Consider the following 20,829-nt stretch of genomic DNA (forward strand, 5'->3'; position numbering starts at 1 on the left):
ATAACAACGGTTTTCTCTTACTGTATAATTATTTTTATCCTATTTTCTCCCAATTTTATTCTTATATTTCACTGATAAATTTCCTATAATTCCTTTAAAGGATTTTAAAATATTCTGTGGTCACCCTGAAATATGAAACACTTCAATTGAAATACTGAAAAATAGAAAATATAAAGGATAAATGAGAAGGGGCCCTTGGATCGACATCCACAATCTAACTGTTAAGGAGAGGCGAACTTCTGCCCAACTAGGTATACAATCTATATAAAAATAAATCAAAACAAATATACTCATGTGACACCCAAAAATAACTCTTTTAGCGGACGGGTATAATAAAAGAGGATTGAAAGCAACCGATAGGAGACCGTCCAACTTGCTTAGGGGGAGGGGGACTCTTCTTTAACCGAACTGTTACACCAATCATAGAGGAATAGCCCTGGAGTGGTATTGATAGTTCTGATTGGGCTAATTAGCACTGACGTTCCTCTTCATAAATCGCGTAAAGGGGGATGTAGAAACGGGGGATATGTCGAGGTAGACTTTTATCTATTTCTCCATGTTTTCATACAAACATAGGCAGCGTGATGGGGTTTGAATTCTTTAAAAAGTCTACCTCAACTTTCCCCCCTTTTTTTTCCCGTCTCGAACTGGCACTACGCTGTCGGATTTAGCGCCTTCTTTCCTTTCCCCTCCTCTACTATTCCTCCATGCACCAATAACCACTTTCATATTTAAAGATTTTGGTGTGACTCGTATCAAGGAGCCCTATGATAATTAGAGATGTTTGGTGTGCCTGGTAGGAAGCACCACTTTAATAATTTCAGTGGTGAGAGGTGATTGGTAACAAAGACTAATTTCGTAATTAGATATTTAAGGACTGACTGGCACCAAGGACCACGTTAATAATTTAAGTTGTTAATGGACTTCTTTGTTAATTATTGATGTTAAGAGTGACTAGTCTGTTAATTTTCAAAGTATATTCTGACGTAGCACACGGCTTACGCAAATACACTTTAACGTGGCAGTAGCTTAAAAATTATTGGAGTGTTCTAGTTAATTGAAAATGTCACGAAAATTGATATTGCATTTAGAGCGTTCAAAAAGTCTATAAAATTGGCTCTCCTTCTACGATAGTCTAAAAGAAGATCAAAGTACGTTCGATGTTTATAGGTGTATATGAATAAATAAATTAAATAATACGATCGCGAGTCATACTGCAATTACTACATTGAAGGCCATGCCAGGGTCTACTGCCGAACGGGTCACTGCGTCAAGATCAGTTGGGAGGCAATTGTGATCTTCGGGAATGCAACGGGGTCAATTTAGAATCATCCGCAAATAGGTAGGCATGTAGTCTATGAAGACGGAGAATAGAACAGGTACAAGCACGCAACCTTGAGGACCAGAGGAGTGACCTTGAAGGACACTGCTATGGCCTCTCTATCTGGGGTAGACAAGCGGTTGGTTTTGGCCAATTCCAATAAATCGGCTAGTCTCTCGGGACAAGGTCAACTGGGCTCCGGCTACTTGTTAGTCGGGTCCGGGTATATCCGTTCCGTAGCTCTGGTCTAGCGATTGCTAGATCCCCTTGTTCGAGGTGGGTGGAGAGCGGTTCGGACGAAACTTTTACTTCTCAATCATGGATTCCGAACAAACAAACCCACAACCTACGAGTGCCTGGCGCTGATTCACTAGCTGCTCCTTTGGAGCAATCCAATCTAGATAAATTGAGGCTCATCCGTGAGACTGTTGATTTACTTCTTGAACAAAGATATGGCCGCATATGGCATAACTATCGACTTTCGTCGTGAAATGCGGTCAAATTTCAATGCTATGTCTGACATAATAGCTGCCCAGGAGTGTTAAATTGCAAGCCTGGCAGCAAAAAATACTGAAAATGAGTCCTTTGTGGACAAATTAATATCTCAACCACGCTTCGCCGAGGTAGCACGTCGTGGCGGTGCCCATCAATAGTACATTGAAGACAATATAACAACCGAGCGTGGCGCTGAACTCCTACACATTTTAGTACAGTTTATAGGGGGAAAATCTTTGTTCGCGGAATTTCGACGAATGTGTTGGCCGTAGTAGCGCGAACAGCGCGTGATCAAAGTTGGCCGTGGTCTGGTCAATACAAAATTATTTGTATAAATGATTGTTAATATGTAATATATTTTTTCCGGTTTCATTCCTCTTATCAATATCAAATTTAAATTTAGATATGGGTAGAATTTGTATAAAAAATTGGGGGGAGCTAAAAATTAAAAAACTGTAAAATTTCGTTTAAAAAACTGTAAATTTAAAAACTGTAAAATTTATCATTTATACAAATAATTTTGTATTGACAAGACGCTTGAAAAGGGGCTAAGGCCCGAAAGCTTGCGTAAATTTTTTTAAATGTTTTTAAAAATAAAAATAGTACCATGAAGTATCTGTCGATGGAAACATTTTATTATTAAATTAGTTATTAACCATGGTACAAAAATTAAACATATACGATTATAAGTGTATAATATTGTTATATAAGTGTGACACTTCCTATTCTTCACAAGTTCACATGCAAAAGTTTTACTGACAATTTTGAGAGCGCTGCTATTCACAAGACAAACTGCACTACGAGCTTCGTCGCAGTTTTGCGTCCGCTTGCTAACGCGTCACACGTAGCCTTTGACAGCGCCTCGCTAGGGGGATATTTTCTTCTTGTGATGACGTCACTCCGTTACTAGCTCTCAGTAAAATATTCCCCAAAGTGACAAACCTTTGGAACAATATTAAAGACTTAAGGTATTACTCTAGCAAATGGTCAAAAATCGGAAACAAGTGTCGACGCTGCAAGTTGTCTCAACAATGCTTTCTCTGTTAATTTTAATTCTACCTCAGATAACCTTCCTCCAGTCTGTGGCTGTGATGCAGGGCCGGGCTGGATAGTAGTTGGCCCCACCGGCTATGCAATCGTGTTGGCCGCATTTTTCCTCTTTTTCCCCGATCTGATCGGCGATCGCCGGTTAGCCGTCCCGGCCTGCTGTGATGAATGACTCTCTCTATCAAAGAAATTTGCTCTGTCCTTAAGCAGATAGATACCAAGTGTGTTTCATGCCCTAATGAGATCCCTTACGTTTATTAAAAACTTTATCACTCATCCTTGCCAAACCACTCTACTAAATTTTTAATAGTTCTCTTGGTAGTGATATTGTTCCTGCTGAGTGACGTCTAGCCCATGTTACTCCAATCTATAAGGGTAAAGAAAAAAGTCATCCCCTCTCAATTAGAGACCCATTAGTCTCACATCTACAGTCTGCGCAGTGGTCCTGTTTCCCGGCCTTTTGGATCACACCGGGATTTCCGGTGCCAGCTGGGCCGGGTTATGTGGACCGCTGTGTGTCCGTCGTTTCCCTTTAGGAGCTCTCTCAAAAGGGTATGACTGTTTACCTACGTAGGTAGGGTGTCGGCTGGAGTTGCTATAGCCAGTGGCGTTGCCAGAAATATGTGAATGTTAAGAGGGGGCTGGAAATTTAGTACAGTCAAGGATAGTCCGGGTTTGGACCCGGAACCCCCCCCCCCTTGTCTACGCCACTGGTTATAGCATCCGCTCTTATTCCCACTGCTGTGTGCGAAGTGAGGGGTTGGTCGTCCCATTGTTGCACCTTCTGCCGGGTGGAGCGGCTTGCGTCGAAGGTGAGAGGGTTATCTCGCTGCCTTGGCTGTTCTGTCACCTGTCCGGGCTGTGGACGCTGGCGTGGAGCAAAATGATGAGGACCTCCGGTGGTGTGCACTCTGTATGCGGTACACCAGGCTTCAAATCTGATACACTAGTCTCCAAGGTTATGGAAAGGTTTATCCGAGAGAAACTGATTAATCACCTGATCCATATATTATAACGCTACAGCATGGTTTCTTAAGTAACAAATCCACTATGTTCCACTTCTTATCCTCCCTTCATTATTGGATCGAAGTGTACGATGATGGGAAGAGGGTTGAGGTGATTTACTTCGTAAGAACAGTCTGCGCTGGATTGCTTCCTACCTTTAATTCCGTACTCAACGGGTGCGTGTCGATGTGGTACAAAATTATCCTCTTCCAGTGGTTAGTGGGGTTCCTCAGGGTAGCGTGCTGGGCCTCGTTTTATTTCTGGTATACATCAATGATATTCCCAGCAACGTACACTCTGACCTTTGTCTTTCCGCGTCATCCAATGATATAACGATGTTTTTTCTCTACATGAAGATCTTCGGGCCCTTGAGAACTGGTCAGTCATTAATGGTCTTAAATTTAATGAATCTAGATTGGTATTATTAACTATTAGCCGTTGTCAATACGATACTATTACTATTCAACGCGAACGTTTATACTCACTATTCGGGTGTTCCCGCTGATATCATTACCCGCGGCTGTATAACTGTTACGATCGTCCTTGGTCGAATATGCTAGTTCGGTGGAAAAGTGTGAACAGCGTAGGGTGACCATAAAAATTTGCATAGTCTGAATGGTACTTCAGTTTCCTCCACACTTTTAAACGCGAACAGCTTCTCGTTTGGCTCCGACTTTGAATAGTTGTAAACGTGGAGGTTTAGGCGTTTTCATGAGTTGCTGAAACCACCCTGAAACCTAGGAGCAGCAAACACAAGGAGAACGCTAATGCAGTGTTGTGTACAAATTTCAATGGACGAGCCTTTACGCTGAACGTTTTACGGGCGGGGGGAAGACAATTTCCAAATTTTCCCCTTCCGACGGCAGCAGGCGCTAAAGCGTCTAAGCATATGTAACTCAATTACTCATAAGTGTGCCTCTGTTTAACATCTCTGTATTCAAAATTTAAATGAGACCTTGTTTCACAGCCACCAAAGAAAATACGGACTAACGTCGTGTAAAACTGATTTTAACTTCCTTCCCTCCCCGCCAGAACTAGTTTTGATGAAGATAAAACCGTCATCGACTGGGAAGTGACGTCAATTACGTCATATCCTTGCAACAAGGTCTCATTGAGAAAAAGGTCTTTCTGGCACACTTATGAGTAATTATGTTACACATGGTCTAACCAATGAAAAATGTACACAATAAAATAGAAGATTTTTCAGGGGTTGCAACCTCCTTGTGTGGGGTGCTATGTTAACTATCTAATGGCTCTAGATACGCAATGCTGTAAAGACGGAAAGTAAATAAGCTAGTTTTACATTTAAGCTAGAATAAAAGAAATTCATCAAATAAAAATAAGATTCTTCCTAGAATAATAACAATTTTAATTTTTAAATGACAAAAATGTACACTTGAATGAAAATTAACAACCTACAATCAGTACACGCCTCTACAATTAACATTCAATACAATTAAATCTTTTATTTCACATTTACTTTCGATTCATTTGATTTCTTTTTCATTAAAAGCACGAATTAAAACCTACATTTTAAAATCACCAAAAACTATTTTATTTCTAATCTAAATAACATTATAAATTCTATATTTTCTTACGGTTTAAAAAATTCTCGTCACTACAATTATTATGAAGGCAGGGAAATTCAGTACTCTTTGAATTTCCACAAAAAAAAACTAGTTAAACTATGATTGGGTAATCAATATATACTAAGTACCGTTACTGGCTAAAAATCTAAAACGTTAGGAAATATTGTGTTAAAGTGTCTTTTAAATTTGCTTTATAATTTCAAAACTTTTCACCAGAGGTGGCGTTAGAGTAGTTGAGAATTTGTTTTTTGAAATTCTATTTCACTAGAAATTTGTGATATGTTATTAAGTTTTTCTTCAAATTTTTGCCTTTCCTTAAAACCTAACATATGTTAATCCAAATATTTTTAATATGACATAACTATCACAGTTAAAAATCTAAATCATATTACAACAATATTATGTTACATATAAAGAAATAAGAACTAAAAAAATTAACGTATGGCCTAAATTCGGCCACTTTTTTCGTATTAGGAAACAAATACCTTATAATTTTCACTAAGCGCAAAAAAATGTAACAAATCCTAGTAGTCATTTTATATAATGAAAATATTTCACACCAAAAAATACTTGGATGATAAAACAAAAAAAAAACATTGTCACATCCATACAAGTATTACAATCATACTTAGGTACTGTAATATATATTTTAGGTACTTTTCATACTGGTAAATCGTGAAATTAAACTCAAATGTGTTGGTATTCTGTAACAGCATGATAACAGGATGTGTCATAAATTAAGTCCCAAAATACCCTAAATTATTCTTTACTTTGTAAAAAAACCTTACTGTAAGTAAACTAACCCATACCCTTCTGTAAAAAGTCAAATCAAATCCCATATTCTGTATAAATCTGCCCTCAAATGCACTCTTACACACGTTTATGTTTTGAAAGAACACTACATTTAACATTTGTCTCACTATTGCACATTTTTTAAGTTAAATTCTTGGGTATTAATATTCAAAAGCCTCGCAATTTTTGAAGTTCAAAAGTTTCTAACCATTAAAAGTTGAGAAATTTGCATATTAGTAGATGTAATTTTTATATAAAGTGAAATGTTGTATTTCTCGCTTCTCAAACTTAATTATTTGCTAATTTAGCTTCAATCTTCAATAGTTGGGCTTAAAATTTGGGAAGTTTAGCTACGAAAGTATTATTCCAACGTTTATCTTTTTTAAATGAGTTCCAATTTATATCAAGAAATGTTTTAATGAATAGCTATTGAAGGATTTTAGTTTCAAAAATGATTAGCGTCTATAAATAGTCATTCTTAATAGGCATTAATAAATATTTCCTCAGTTTCTCTAGTCATCAAAGTTTGAAAACGTATAAACCCTTCCACAAACTTTCTAAAATTATTCAGCACATTTTTTTAAAAATCAACTTTGAACACCCAAAAATTAAGCGCAACTATAGTGTATTGAAAATAAAGGCATTTTTTAAAAATTCTAATGGTGAAAAACCAAACAAGGAAAAACTTAAACCATAATATTTACAACAGCAATATTTTGCAGTTTCTCGCATGAAATTTATAACATATGGTCATTCATCCATAAAAATACACTAAAAAAAAGTCAAAACAAATTCTAAAAATGATATGTTTTTAGCAATCTGCGCTTGGTTTTACTAATATCAACTGTTTAACAAGAAGTTGATCCAAGTCCATACCGCTTAAAAGGAAACAGCTAAAAAGTTTTGGTTTTAAAATCAAACACGAACTTTTAGGTGACTGAAATGTTTGACACTTTAAAAGAAAGGCTTGAAAATCTAGATAATTATGGCTGCATCACGGTGTTGACAACTTCGGAGATAGTAGCGTCATGTGATTTATTTTGATATTTAAAAATTATGCAAAATTTCTCAGAACAAACTGAAACTTAAAAACGACATGACGCAACCAGGCAATCTCCGATACATATCCACTTCTGTAGTTTAACCATTGCAATAATCCTTTAATTACTAGAAAATTTGGTGTTATTTTGTGACACTGCGTTATATGTCATTTAGTCTGGTTTTAAACCCTTTAAAAATTAAAATTAAACAAACTTAAACTCAGTTTAAACAGTTTCCAACAAATAAGCTATGGTCATAATATGTAAATGGAAAATATTTTATCACATGCATTAAAGTCGTCCTAAATTAGGTACCCATTGTAAGAATTAGTGTTCAATTCTTAAAAATACACGCATATGCCAACTGATGTTGCAAAAGATATAAAAACTAATGCTTGGACTAAAGAGCATGCCATTTTCATAGTATTCCAAGTTTTTGGGGCAAACTGAAATTTGAAAGAAGTGTTTGATGAAATATGTAATGCTAAAATAATATAGGCCAGATTAGTTCATTCCAAGGTTCATAACATTCAGATAAATGTGAATATTCTGCTCGCTTTAAGTACCAGCAGAAGTAAATAGACATAACAGAAAGTCTTGGATTCGATTCGTTTTGTACCTTCCCCAATGGATTCCATCTAATCTGAGATGCACACCCCTAGTTTCCGCCACCCCAAAGGAGCCATCCAATCAAAACGGTTAAAAAATTTCGAAATTTTCGGCGGGAATATGTTTATGTCTATTTACTTTTGGTACCAGCTTTAAACACTAGTTGTTTCTCCAAATTTGGAAAAAGTCAAAAACATTGGCCAACCTTATACAATCGATATGAGTGAGTGCATATTGCATCCCAATCTTATAGATGCCATATGATGGTGGATCTGCCCCTGGAAGTCTTCAACATTATCAAGCCCATAATTTTAAGAACCTTCAGAGCAGTTACTTGACAAATTTTTTTTAATTCCATTCTAACTTTAAAACCTAAAATAAAATAAACCCTTTGCCAAACCCTACGGGCGAACCAGAAGTAAACTAAATCAGCAGTGTAATAAAATAAACCTTAGCCGCTCAAGTGTGTCCTGATTAAATATTATTATTAACACCTGAAATTCATGATACCTGAATCATATCAAGGCTATGCCGAAAAACCACATGCGTGGAACCAGACAAACCAGAACTTACATCGGGATTAATTACCGAACCTGCCGAGCCCGCTAAGCCTACTTCGTGTTTAGAGTACAAGCCTCCATTAACGATACTCTCGTAACTGTACTGGTCGAGGCTGCCACAACTGTAGCGATTTTGAAACTTAGCTGCACTTTTAACCTTGCCATTTTGCCTGATATAAGGAGGAGATATGACAGTGGTTTTGCTACAACCGTGACTTCGCGATGATGGGGTCAGTCTCTCAGCACTTGACGCTCGTGGCAGGTAACAGAGGATGCCTGGGCAAGATTGTGCCCGATACAGGCCATCACGTCCCTCCGTTTTCGGAATGTGGCTTTCGTTGCAAGTTGTAAGCAGGGGCGAATCCTTTGACACATTTCTATGGTCTTCCAGAGTGACTTGTTTCCTCTTGCGCAAGTTTACGACTGCATTAGACGAAGTCTCAACACTACTACTTTGAAAGAGATCACAGTTTGGTGCGTCAACTTGGCCTTCATGTTTGTACTCGCAAATATCCCAAAGTGGTGAATTGAGAATGCCTGAGTCTTGCGAACTTTCCAATTCGCTGGCTCCCTCTGGTCGTTCTTCTCGCCAAAAGTGGACCGGTTTGCAAATTAGGCCTTTTTCCAAGCATTCTGTTGAACAAAATTTAAAAAGATGCTATTGAAATTTAATATTGGAAAAAACTGAAGTAAACCAATCAATTACAACACAATACTCTCCAACAAACTGGCAGCAGAATTAAAGCCTTGAGTAATTAAGATCTAACATAAAGAACCATTGAGAACTCACAATATACAAATAAATTCTGACGACATTTAGTAACGCACACTGGTACCCGAACAGAAATCTGATAAGCAATGAAAAACTAGAACCATTTAAGATTCAACTTAAAAATTATACATTCATACCATCATCTGCCATATCCTCCATCAAATGCCGTTCTGAAGGACTGAGTGGGCTTTTAATAACTTCAGGTGAGAGAGGTGGAGCGTATTTATCCCTTGGAAGAGTCAATGAAAACTGATTACAGAGTTTTGGGTGATTGTAAGAGGCGGATTGACTATCGACGCAAGATTGGCTGCGGAAAATTGCCCTGGCATCCAAATCATTATCATCCACGATACTTTGGCAGTCATTCCAGCTATCCACTCCATCTGAGCCTTCGCTACCCAAACCAGATGTACTAACCGAGTCCGATCTCTTGTAGTCACTTGCATGAGTGATGCCATTAGGATTATTTCCTGGCAGTAGTTTTAAATCAACGTGGGTTTCTGAAACAGGACTCTGAAGCCACGATGTAACACGGTTTTTACCACTGTTAGTTGCAGTGGGGCTTGGGTTTGGGTTGGTTTCACTAGGTACATGGGCAGTTGGGTTATCACTCCAAGCGATCAGCTTCTCCGTCTTAAATTTGTACGTGTAAGAGGATAAGGTGCTCCTTATAGTGGTGCTTCCGGAAACAATAGTCTTGTATTCAGAGTAATGACTGTCAGTTAGGTTACGGTCAGGTGTGTTTTCGTGGCTGGTGGTAGTAGAACTGGTGCTGCTACTACCACTAGTGCTGGAGGATGTTTGGCAAGGGGTAAAGTTCAATCGCTTCAGAGAAGACACAGGTAGACCCTCCAAGCTAGGCCACGTCAAGGGGCGGGGTTTCTGAATTGGCGGTGGTGCTTCCATTTGTGGCATTTGACTCGATATGGGACTAGATTCCTCCTGCTCACACTCCAATTCTTCAACCTATTTTATGGATCAATCTATTAATGAAATATCACTTTGTTAATGCAATAGTAGGAGCCTAAAGCTATGCTTCATTCCATGTTAATATTGTTAGTAAATATCAAATGGCAAATTCCGACACTTGAATACACCTTGGTTCCCAGTCATAAATAATACATATCTTCCATGGTATAAAAATAATAAAAATCCAAACTACAATCTGTATGATGTATTTTCCACAAACACTTCAACCTTTCTATTGATTTTTGAGCCTCCTCTTGCAACAAAACTTAAAGATATTGGGTTAGAAAAATTATGGGGAGTAGAAGTAGTAATCTAAAAAAGTCAGCAAGAATTTAAGAAAACATGAAGGGAACTAGTTTTAGTCAAATGCAATACACAACAAAACGAACATCTTTAAAGACGAACCATTCCAGTAAAAGAACTAATATAAAAAAAGAGATAATAACCTGTGGTAAAGAATCCAAAGGCGCAGGAACAACACCTTCGGTGCCTCGGTAGGCTTTACAGGACAACTTCGTAAGGCCAAAACCTCTCGTTGGTAAAGAGTTGTCGACAATGGCACCTTCGAAACAAGGTCGCCTTGGTACAACCTGTTCCCCTTGCTCAACTCTCGAGTCTTCGTGAACAGGCAACCAATCACGTTCACAGCTAATGCTTCGATAAGTACAAACTGGTTTAGGCCAATCAGGTTCGTGCATAAGGGATCCACTGGTACTGCATGTATTTCCATCCGTCGTGTCTTCCCCACCAAAACTTAGTTTGGCCAAAGCAGTTGTCGGGGACTGATCACCAGTACCTGTGCCTTGGGTCATCATGTGTAGGTCTTGTTGCTGTAACGCTTGTGGTTTGCTTAAGTTTAAAGTTAACTGGGTAGTGGAACGCATATCATCTCGGCAAATCCGTTTCTGTCCATGATGATTTAAGATGGGTGCTGATAATGGTATGTCGCGTAATACACGATCTCTACATAGTTGCTTCTCAAACTCAAGTAACTGACCGAGGAAGTTGAAATTAGGGGATATCGTTACTCGTTTAGATTTTACATATCTACAAATAAATTACAGAAAATTTTAGTTTTAATTGAAAATCAAGGCCATTCTTGAAACATTACCTATAAGCCTCATCAGATGTCATCTTCATATGTCGCATGACATAAGCAATGGCAATTGTAGCGGACCTCGAAATTCCTGCTAGGCAATGAACAAGTACTTTGCCATTGTTGCCTTCACGGACTTTGTCTAAATAACAAATAGAGAGTTTGTTATAAAAAAACTATAGCCACGCAACTACCGTAGGAAAGTAATTATGCCTAATGAAGTGATTCACCATACACACCAAGAAATTGAAAAGCCTTTGGAAAATGTGGCAGAAGTTTTTCACTGTAATTGTCATTTACTGCTATTCTCATAAAATATCCATCCTGTATGAAATCAGGCTTCGGACAGCTTGTACTAACATTTAGAACATATGTAATATCATGTTCCTAAACGGTATAACTGATTTTTAGTACATATTAAAACTGGGCATTCAAGTAAAGTAGGCTGGACCTTAAGGACATCGATGTTGAGAGCGTCATGTTGGGATCCTAAATACATGAATGGTAAGATATGAGTAGGCCCTTGGTTGGCGATGGGTAAACATGGTTGAGATAAAGATGTCAAGGGAGCTGATTTTCGAGTCTTGTCCTCAAGAAGATTGGGGTACGCCGCTTGAAAATCAAGGAACCCTCCTGAGACTAGGTTAATACTTCGGAATACCAGAAGTAGTTTGTTAAGAAGAACATGAAGGAAACTATCTGTAGGTACTGATTCCACATCCTTTGAACACTGATCGTAGACAACTATGTCGTAGTTTATATCCAAGTTACTTTGGCACGAATGGCCAATTAATTCTTTAACGGAAACCTGTTAAAAAAATTTTTGAATAAATACTGTTTCTATTTGGCAACATGACACTCAAGGTATATCCGTTTTGAATTTTTTCAATGTTAAAGAGTTTGAATAATTCCCAGATTAAAGTGCCTAATAGTTGAGACTACTGGAAAGAATGTACACACACCTTATCTTGTTGCAGCCTTCTTTTTACAATTTTGGAGCAGCAAACATTGACGGCTCCAATCACATGGCATGTGTTAAATTCCAAAAAAGACCGACTGTCTAAAATCATCACCTGAAAAGAACGAATTAAAATTTCAAGATGTTATTTTCAAAATTCAACTTTTGTAAAGTGCGCTTACATTGTCAATTCGGTTCCTAACGACAGACGCCAGTTGGTGCACATCTACTACGACAACTGACTTGGCGGAGGCCATATTTTGTATTTCACACGAAAGGGGAACACGTTCGTGATACTATCTTCTTCGCTGACTCCACAGATCCTCAGATCAAAAGATCCATGTCTGCAACGACCAAGGTTTGCCAGCTGATCAGACTCAAGTGCTGGTTCTTCCATCCTGAGAGTGCCATCCTAAAATGAGAACGCACATTTTTTATTATTGAACCTATTTAATTTTAATTTCTGAAATGTTATAAATTGACATTTTGAATGGAGCTTTTCTGCATTGCCTCAAATGCCCCCCTCACAGTTCTAAGTTCACATGCATCTCCGGCTAATCTAAATCAGCCTTCCATACTCTTGGAAGGATGAGCAATGCCTTTTGCAGAATTTGAAAAACTTTGCCTTGAATTTTCACCAATTTATCCCAATTTTCCAATGATTTCCTCTTAATTCCATGATTGCTTATGTTTTACAAAATTTAAAATTTAATTTAATTTTAATTATTTAAAATCACCAGGCATTTGGTTCAGTTTTGAAATATTTGTTACATAATATTGTACCGTAAGTCTATAAAAAATTCCATAAGTGAGTCTCTATTCACAAAGTGACGTTATCACACAGGAAGGAAATAGTTGATATAAAAAAATGAAAAGTGGTCTTGCGGAACTTGATAAAATGTTGCTCTTCCGTCACAAGACCCAGCTTCGTAGGCTAGTAAAGGTAAGAGACTGTGACGTAAGAGAAACATTTAAACAAGAAAGCCACGTTACTTTATAAAAAGAACTGTAATTGCACTTTAGCAAGGCGCTTTCAAAAGCAAAGCGAGCGCGAAGGGACAAAAAACGGCGACGAAGCGGGCTCTAGAATCTGCGTTGTGAATTAAATAACACCTATTCTACGCTATGAAATTGAGGAACCGGTGCTTCGTTCCCTTCTCGTGCAAACGGATAAAATCGAGTTAGTTTACTGAAATGACTAATTTTACAACTGGAAAATTCTGAAATCTAATAAATTCACATACTCAAAGAAACACAAAATTTCCAAATCGATCGTTAAATAAAAAAACAATAATTATTTCGAAATTTGAAATGCGTCATCTAAAAAATAAACAAATTTTAATCGTTTTTTTTTCATATTTCCGCCACTTATGGAATCAAAACTAAGCGTAAAAAATTTCAAAATTTTCTAAGTATATTTTAACAGGAAAAAAAAATCAGTTATTAAAAACGTTTCCTTTGACGTAATATGTTATACCTCTAGATTTTATGCGCGTTTTCGGTGGCAAAGGTTCTGCGGTGTAAAAAATTAATTTCGGAGAATGGTTGCTTTATTTTCCAGTTTTCTCCGTATTTATGTAAGTTTAAAGTATATTATAAATATGGCATAAACTATAAGGTTATTTGAAGCGAGGAAGCATACATAATATTCTTGCCTTAAACAGCGCTACCAAATGACTTTACAGTCTACCCTTTAGAAAGAATATCACAGGGTTTGAAGTTCATTTATAATAAAAATATTTTTGGTTTTTTATCAGAATAATATATTTTCATAATATCTGATATTAACCCAAAATTTTGAACTTCCAGTTGCTAGTATAGGACACTAGGTGGCACTGCTCTTACGTTGATCTAGCGTCTGCTATTGTCAAATTAAAGAAAAATGCCTAAATCACGGAGTCATAATATGGATCTATATTGCCATGGTGATAACACTGTGTAAAATTAAAATTAAATGCAAATATTAATATTTCATAGCTTTCATTTCACCCAGCACAGCCCTCTGATACGTGTTAATTCTGACGCTACAGGCTGACAAACGCTAATAGTGTCTGCTAATACGCTATCTAGTTTTCAACCGTAATCAAAAGAGGGCGTACGGATAGCTTTCAGCCAAAAAATAGCTAATCCAATTACAACACCCTTTCTATGACTTGTCGCAGATTTATTCACCAGCCTAAAACCCACTCAAGCAACCAAAATTAGTAAATAGAACTTGCCCATTAAAAATAAATCATTAATTTAAACCTACGTTGAAAATCAGATAGCACAATTAACAAAGGGAAAATTGTTTTGATAAATTAACGGCCTCGTGAATTAAGACCTCAGTAACAAAAGAAGTTCGTAAAAGTATGAATTGACTCAATATCATATGATAGTCGCGTGAATGCCTAGTTATTTAGTGGAAACACTTTTTAAATAATTTTCGAGGCTCCAGCCTGTCTAGACTGATAAAGCTTCAATGACATCATTCACTTTGAGCTATGCTGATAGAGCGATCAAATTTATGTCAAAATGTTTTAGCTTAATTAAACAAAAACCCTCATGGTCATCGAGTGACGTGAATGCGTAAGCAATTTTTAAACGGAATCATCGATAGTTGTTGGTCTAAGAATCCTTTCTCCAAATTTGGATATGGGTTAGGTAAAACAGAACCGACGATGGAGTTTTAACTCGTTTCGACTAAAATATATTGTTTTGAAGATTTAATTATTTGTATAACTTCAAACCGATTTATTTTTATAAAAATGCGAAAGCCTGCAATAAATTTCCAACCCAGGCATTTAGAAAACGCAACCGAACTAAGGTGAAATTAATGTTACCATATCAAACACTCAACTAAAACCAAAACAAATACACGACGCAAAAAAGTGAATTTTTTTAGACTGCATTAAATTTAAGATTGATCCGAAACTAAGGAAGACGCAAAATATGCATCTAAATTAAACTAACAAAATTATCAAAACACTAGATTTTTAAATAGAGGTATCAATATGCAGAAATTAAGCTGCATTAAATCAAAATAAAAAGATCAATAATAAACCTTACCTCAAAAAAAAACTGGTTTAAAAAGTGTATAAAATCCAAAGCCGAATAAATTAAAACACCCAACAAAAATGCACAGTACACAATAATTCACACGGAACGATTTTAAACACGAAAAAAAACCGATCCCCGGCCCCAAGCTGTATCTAATCTGTCCCAAGTTTCAAAGTTTTCTGTTCAAAATCGAACGACATTTTTTATCGTGAACTACAATCCATGGCCTACAGTGTTGACACTAAAGTGCAATCACACTTTATCTCTCAGCGGGGTTCGGCAGCGCCACTAGCGGCGGGGTCGGCGATTTCAAAGATTTACTTATAAGTTACATTATCACAGTATTTGAGTTTCTGCCAGTGGTGCAATACGCGGAGCCTGCTGGTAAACGTTAAGCATAAGCCCAAGGTATTAAAAGGCCGTGGTCCGGCAATGTTTAGGGTGTGTGTATATACTATTCTACTCACGGTCTTGTGGGAAGTACACTATTTCCTTTTGACGTGAAATCTAGGTGGATGTTTGTATTGTATTTGGATAATTTCCCAACCCGCTTCCAAAATGGTATTTCCTTATAAGATTTACAGGTATTGACGGAAGAATTTTTTAAGCCCCATTTTTTTTTCTTTATTATTTATTTATCTCACTATATAGAATTTCCATAGTTTTTCACAGATTTTCCCTGATTGATTTTAAGCCAAAATTTCACAATTTTTAACCTATATTTATTTAAACATTTTCTATTGACAATGAAATTTGAATTCCCTGATCTTTATACCAATTAAAAAAAAAATCTTGACTTTTAGACCCCTTATGAAATTCCCTGAAAATTTCAGCGAGGATTTTCAGGTACTATGACAACCTTGATATTATATTGCTTGATTTAAAAAACCCAATTTAATTATTTAACTGGGTTATTTTTATATTTTACATCGCTAGACGTCGCGATTTCCGGGGAAAATATAATTCATTGGAACCTAGGAAGAATTTGGTTTTAATAAGCTAGATATTTCAACGGTAATATCATAAGTAACATAATAACAATAAGTATGACACTTCCTATTGCTTTAATGCTCATTTTCTAACCGAAACGTTTTTCGGCACTGATAATCTCTCCAAGCTGTGACTTGGGACTCGCGACTTACCGTTTTGGATGACTAAGTTTTGATGAAAATTTAAGCCTAATATCGGAGAGCACGTTCTGAAGTCTCTAGGGGCTTTGGCTTTGTTTAGAAGCGCGCGTGCGAATCATGCGTGATAAGAAAACATGAGCTCGTGGCTCCGAGAAAAACTTCTTTAATTTTTATTATTTTAGCCTAATATTCCGCCTATCTATCGGAAACCAGATATTTCGGCTTAGCGGAAGTCTCGCATATTTTAGACACTAGAGGGCTCTGTGCTGAGAAAACATCTTGATTACGCAATGACTATGAAAATCAGTTTAGTTGTTAATTGTCATACTTATTGGTATTATATTACTTATGGTAATATATATATATATATATATATATATATATATATATATATATACTTTTGCTGCAATTTAGGTGGGATTAACTTTTAAAATAAAGTTTTTTAACGTCTAATTAATTTCAATATATAGCTAAAAGATTAAATTCTGAAACAGAAAAGACGGGGGACTAAAATCAGGCAGGGGAATTTTATTTATTCTATTTAATAAATTATGTATTTATACTATAGGACGCAGTTTCAACACTTCTAAACAAGAAACCACTTTTTATTTTTAATTTTCTTAATTTGCGGCGGAGATATGAAATAATTAAAAGTTGATGTTCTTGAAGAGTGAAGGTTTTTATTCGCCTCAGCAGTACCGCCGTATCAACCCATTGCCGTATAGTATAGGTTTTGCGACATCTAGTGCCAGCAATGGTTACCAAACGTTCGTAAGGTTTCATCTTGTATTAAAAAAATTTATCCGATATATTTAACTAACGAAGTGTAAAAAACTAATTACGCGACGAAATCTTTCTATTAAAATGTATTGATATTAACATAAAATATTATATATAAATATATATTGATAAATATATTTTGCCGACGTAACGCTGGATTATTATAATTAAACAATACTAATTATAAATAAAATAACTTTAATAACACAAAGAAAGAAACTACTAATGATACCAGCAAAGAATTGCGAAGTCATCAACCTTCTCTAACTTAGAACCAACGACGAAGAAAAAGCAATTAAACAGTACTAAAGGTCTGGCGTTAAAACACCAATACCGCAACCTCAATCAGAAAACCATTAAACAATTTGAATAAAAACAATTGAATAAAAACTTCCGTAGTTGTTTAAAAAATACCGTAAAGAAATCTAGATGGTATATTTCAAATCTCAACACCAATGAGAGGCGAGACAAAGACATTTCACCTAAAAAATGCACCAGCCGAAAACGGCGTAAAACCCTCCCTATCCGCACTATCCCTTCAGACCAGCGCCAAGAAAAACTAACGATTTTCCGTTGAAAAACAATTTAAAAAGTTATCAAGAAAATGTGTTGTCTGACTGAAAATTCCAAAAAAAGGCGAATCGAAAAATTGTTTTAGGTTTTCCCGATTTGAGTTGTAACCTCGGGATACGGATGATTTCATTTGATAAAACTTCCAAATGTCGAACCTTTTCTTGTTAGTAAACGAATAAAAATGGTTTAGAGTCTAGCCCAACAGCTCTTTTTAGACCCATTTTTTTTGTGGGGGATTTTCAAGAATCCACAAATTTAAACATATATTCTACCTTCTTGTGGAGTGTCCTCAACATTATTTTTAGCTAAGGCTTTTTTTTAACCACTCCGAAATTTTTAGAGCTTTTTGGGACCCAGGCTCTATAACAGGGTTGCCACAATATTATCAGATTCAAATTCCCTGTTTTCCCTGACCATTTCAAGTTATTTTCCCTGACCATTTAAGTTATTTTCCCTGACCATTTAAGTTATTTTCCCTGACCATTTAAGTTATTTTCCCTGACCATTTAAGTTATTTTCCCTGACCATTTAAGTTATTTTCCCTGACCATTTAAGTTATTTTCCCTGACCATTTAAGTTATTTTCCCTGACCATTTAAGTTATTTTCCCTGACCATTTAAGTTATTTTCCCTGACCATTTAAGTTATTTTCCCTGACCATTTAAGTTATTTTCCCTGACCATTTAAGTTATTTTCCCTGACCATTTAAGTTATTTTCCCTGACCATTTAAGTTATTTTCCCTGACCATTTAAGTTATTTTCCCTGACCATTTAAGTTATTTTCCCTGACCATTTAAGTTATTTTCCCTGACCATTTAAGTTATTTTCCCTGACCATTTAAGTTATTTTCCCTGACCATTTAAGTTATTTTCCCTGACCATTTAAGTTATTTTCCCTGACCATTTAAGTTATTTTCCCTGACCATTTAAGTTATTTTCCCTGACCATTTAAGTTATTTTCCCTGACCATTTAAGTTATTTTCCCTGACCATTTAAGTTATTTTCCCTGACCATTTAAGTTATTTTCCCTGACCATTTAAGTTATTTTCCCTGACCATTTAAGTTATTTTCCCTGACCATTTAAGTTATTTTCCCTGACCATTTAAGTTATTTTCCCTGACCATTTAAGTTATTTTCCCTAACCATTTAAGTTATTTTCCCTAACCATTTAAGTTATTTTCCCTAACCATTTAAGTTATTTTCCCTAACCATTTAAGTTATTTTCCCTAACCATTTAAGTTATTTTCCCTAACCATTTAAGTTATTTTCCCTAACCATTTAAGTTATTTTCCCTAACCATTTAAGTTATTTTCCCTAACCATTTAAGTTATTTTCCCTAACCATTTAAGTTATTTTCCCTGACCATTTAAGTTATTTTCCCTGACCATTTAAGTTATTTTCCCTGACCATTTAAGTTATTTTCCCTGACCATTTAAGTTATTTTCCCTGACCATTTAAGTTATTTTCCCTGACCATTTAAGTTATTTTCCCTGACCATTTAAGTTATTTTCCCTGACCATTTAAGTTATTTTCCCTGACCATTTAAGTTATTTTCCCTGACCATTTAAGTTATTTTCCCTGAGCATTTAAGTTATTTTCCCTGAACATTTAAGTTATTTTCCCTGACCATTTAAGTTATTTTCCCTGACCATTTAAGTTATTTTCCCTAACAGTAGCGGCGCTAAGGGTGGGCTGAAGTGGGCTTTAGCCCCCTGCATTTCTGAGAGGGGCCACATAGCCACATATTTATATTGAAAGGGCCACATATTCATAATTAAGAGGCCACATATTTTAATTTATGAATTTTCATTATCTCTAGAAATTTGTTTTATTGCGAAGAAACGTTTTTCTGGAAAAAATCTTTCAAAATAAATTTGTTTACTCAAAAAGGTAGTAGACCATAAACGTATAGATTCGGGAGGAAGGTAGCGGAAATTGAGAGAAAGTTGAAAAGAAAGGGGCTTATGGGAATTTAGGGAAATACCCCAGGCATGCACGTGTCCCCTCTAGGTCAGATACAAGGTCAGTAGGGGGTCCAGAAAACGCGACGAGAGCCGCAACAATAAAACGGCCATGCTCTTCTCGCTTCCTGGAAAATTGTGGGTTTATTCGATTTCACCACTTTTGCGAAATATGGTTAATCAAAGGCTCCCGCTAAGGGCCACAAAATTCTTAGGGGCCACAAAATAATTAGCCCACCTGTGAAAAAACCTTAGCGCCGCTACTGTTCCCTAACCATTTAAGTTATTTTCCCTAACCATTTAAGTTATTTTCCCTAACCATTTAAGTTATTTTCCCTAACCATTTAAGTTATTTTCCCTAACCATTTAAGTTATTTTCCCTAACCATTTAAGTTATTTTCCCTAACCATTTAAGTTATTTTCCCTAACCATTTAAGTTATTTTCCCTAACCATTTAAGTTATTTTCCCTAACCATTTAAGTTATTTTCCCTAACCATTTAAGTTATTTTCCCTAACCATTTAAGTTATTTTCCCTAACCATTTAAGTTATTTTCCCTGACCATTTTAAGTTATTTTCCCTGCAATTTAAAGGCCAAAATTACAGTTTTTAAAATTTATCAGAAGTTAATAAATTTATCAACTTATATTTCAGCGTAAAAGTTATTTCAACGTTAAAAAACCTTTCTAAATAATAATAACAGAATTATCCTTAGATCTAGAGTAAAATGACCTTAAAATAGTGTCAAGATAAAACTATATTCCCTGAATTTCTACCAATTCTTAAAATTCCCTGACTTTTTATGGTCATTTTTAAATTCCCTGACGTGTGGCAACCCTGTATAAAGTTAAATTAATTCTTTAAAAATTAAGCGAATTTCGCCAACTGTACCACGATTCGCCAAACGCCTAAATTATCCCACCTAACAGACTTTCAGTAAAATATTTCCCAAAGAGGACACTTACTCTTAGAAAATATTATAGACTTATGCGGTCACAAGCAGCATATTTTCATTATTTAAAGCAGAAATGTGAGTAAAATGAAAGGAATTTTGAAGAATTATGTTTTAAGATGATTTACAGAACTCTGTTTAAAC

The 20,829-nt window shown here is 36.0% G+C and overlaps 1 protein-coding gene across 6 annotated transcripts in view; it reads right to left on the bottom strand.

Moving 5' to 3' along the window:
- Positions 1 to 5,224: 5,224 nt before the first annotated feature.
- Positions 5,225 to 20,829, bottom strand: part of LOC149958392 (uncharacterized) — a 48,409-nt gene continuing 32,804 nt past the window's right edge. For 3 of the 6 annotated variants that reach the window (XM_090165809.1, XM_090165808.1, XM_090165811.1), the window contains 9 exons: positions 12,436 to 12,665; positions 12,258 to 12,368; positions 11,747 to 12,103; positions 11,535 to 11,682; positions 11,311 to 11,437; positions 10,646 to 11,246; positions 9,368 to 10,196; positions 8,472 to 9,091; positions 5,225 to 7,735 (listed from right to left, as the gene is read on the bottom strand). In XM_090165809.1, coding sequence (XP_090021935.1) covers positions 7,631 to 7,735; positions 8,472 to 9,091; positions 9,368 to 10,196; positions 10,646 to 11,246; positions 11,311 to 11,437; positions 11,535 to 11,682; positions 11,747 to 12,103; positions 12,258 to 12,368; positions 12,436 to 12,510 — 2,973 coding nt within the window. In that variant the 5' untranslated portion in view covers positions 12,511 to 12,665 and the 3' untranslated portion in view covers positions 5,225 to 7,630. Of the gene's footprint in view, positions 7,736 to 8,471; positions 9,092 to 9,367; positions 10,197 to 10,645; positions 11,247 to 11,310; positions 11,438 to 11,534; positions 11,683 to 11,746; positions 12,104 to 12,257; positions 12,369 to 12,435; positions 12,666 to 13,313; positions 13,413 to 13,730; positions 13,752 to 15,301; positions 15,524 to 20,829 lie in introns of those variants that run through there. The other 3 variants (XM_090165810.1, XM_090165813.1, XM_090165812.1) reach the window with 3 other exon arrangements.

The sequence above is a fragment of the Leiobunum rupestre genome, chromosome 2 (genome assembly GCF_980474605.1).
Source record: "Leiobunum rupestre chromosome 2, qqLeiRupe1.1.hap1, whole genome shotgun sequence".
Classification (NCBI taxonomy): Eukaryota; Metazoa; Arthropoda; class Arachnida; order Opiliones; family Sclerosomatidae; genus Leiobunum; species Leiobunum rupestre.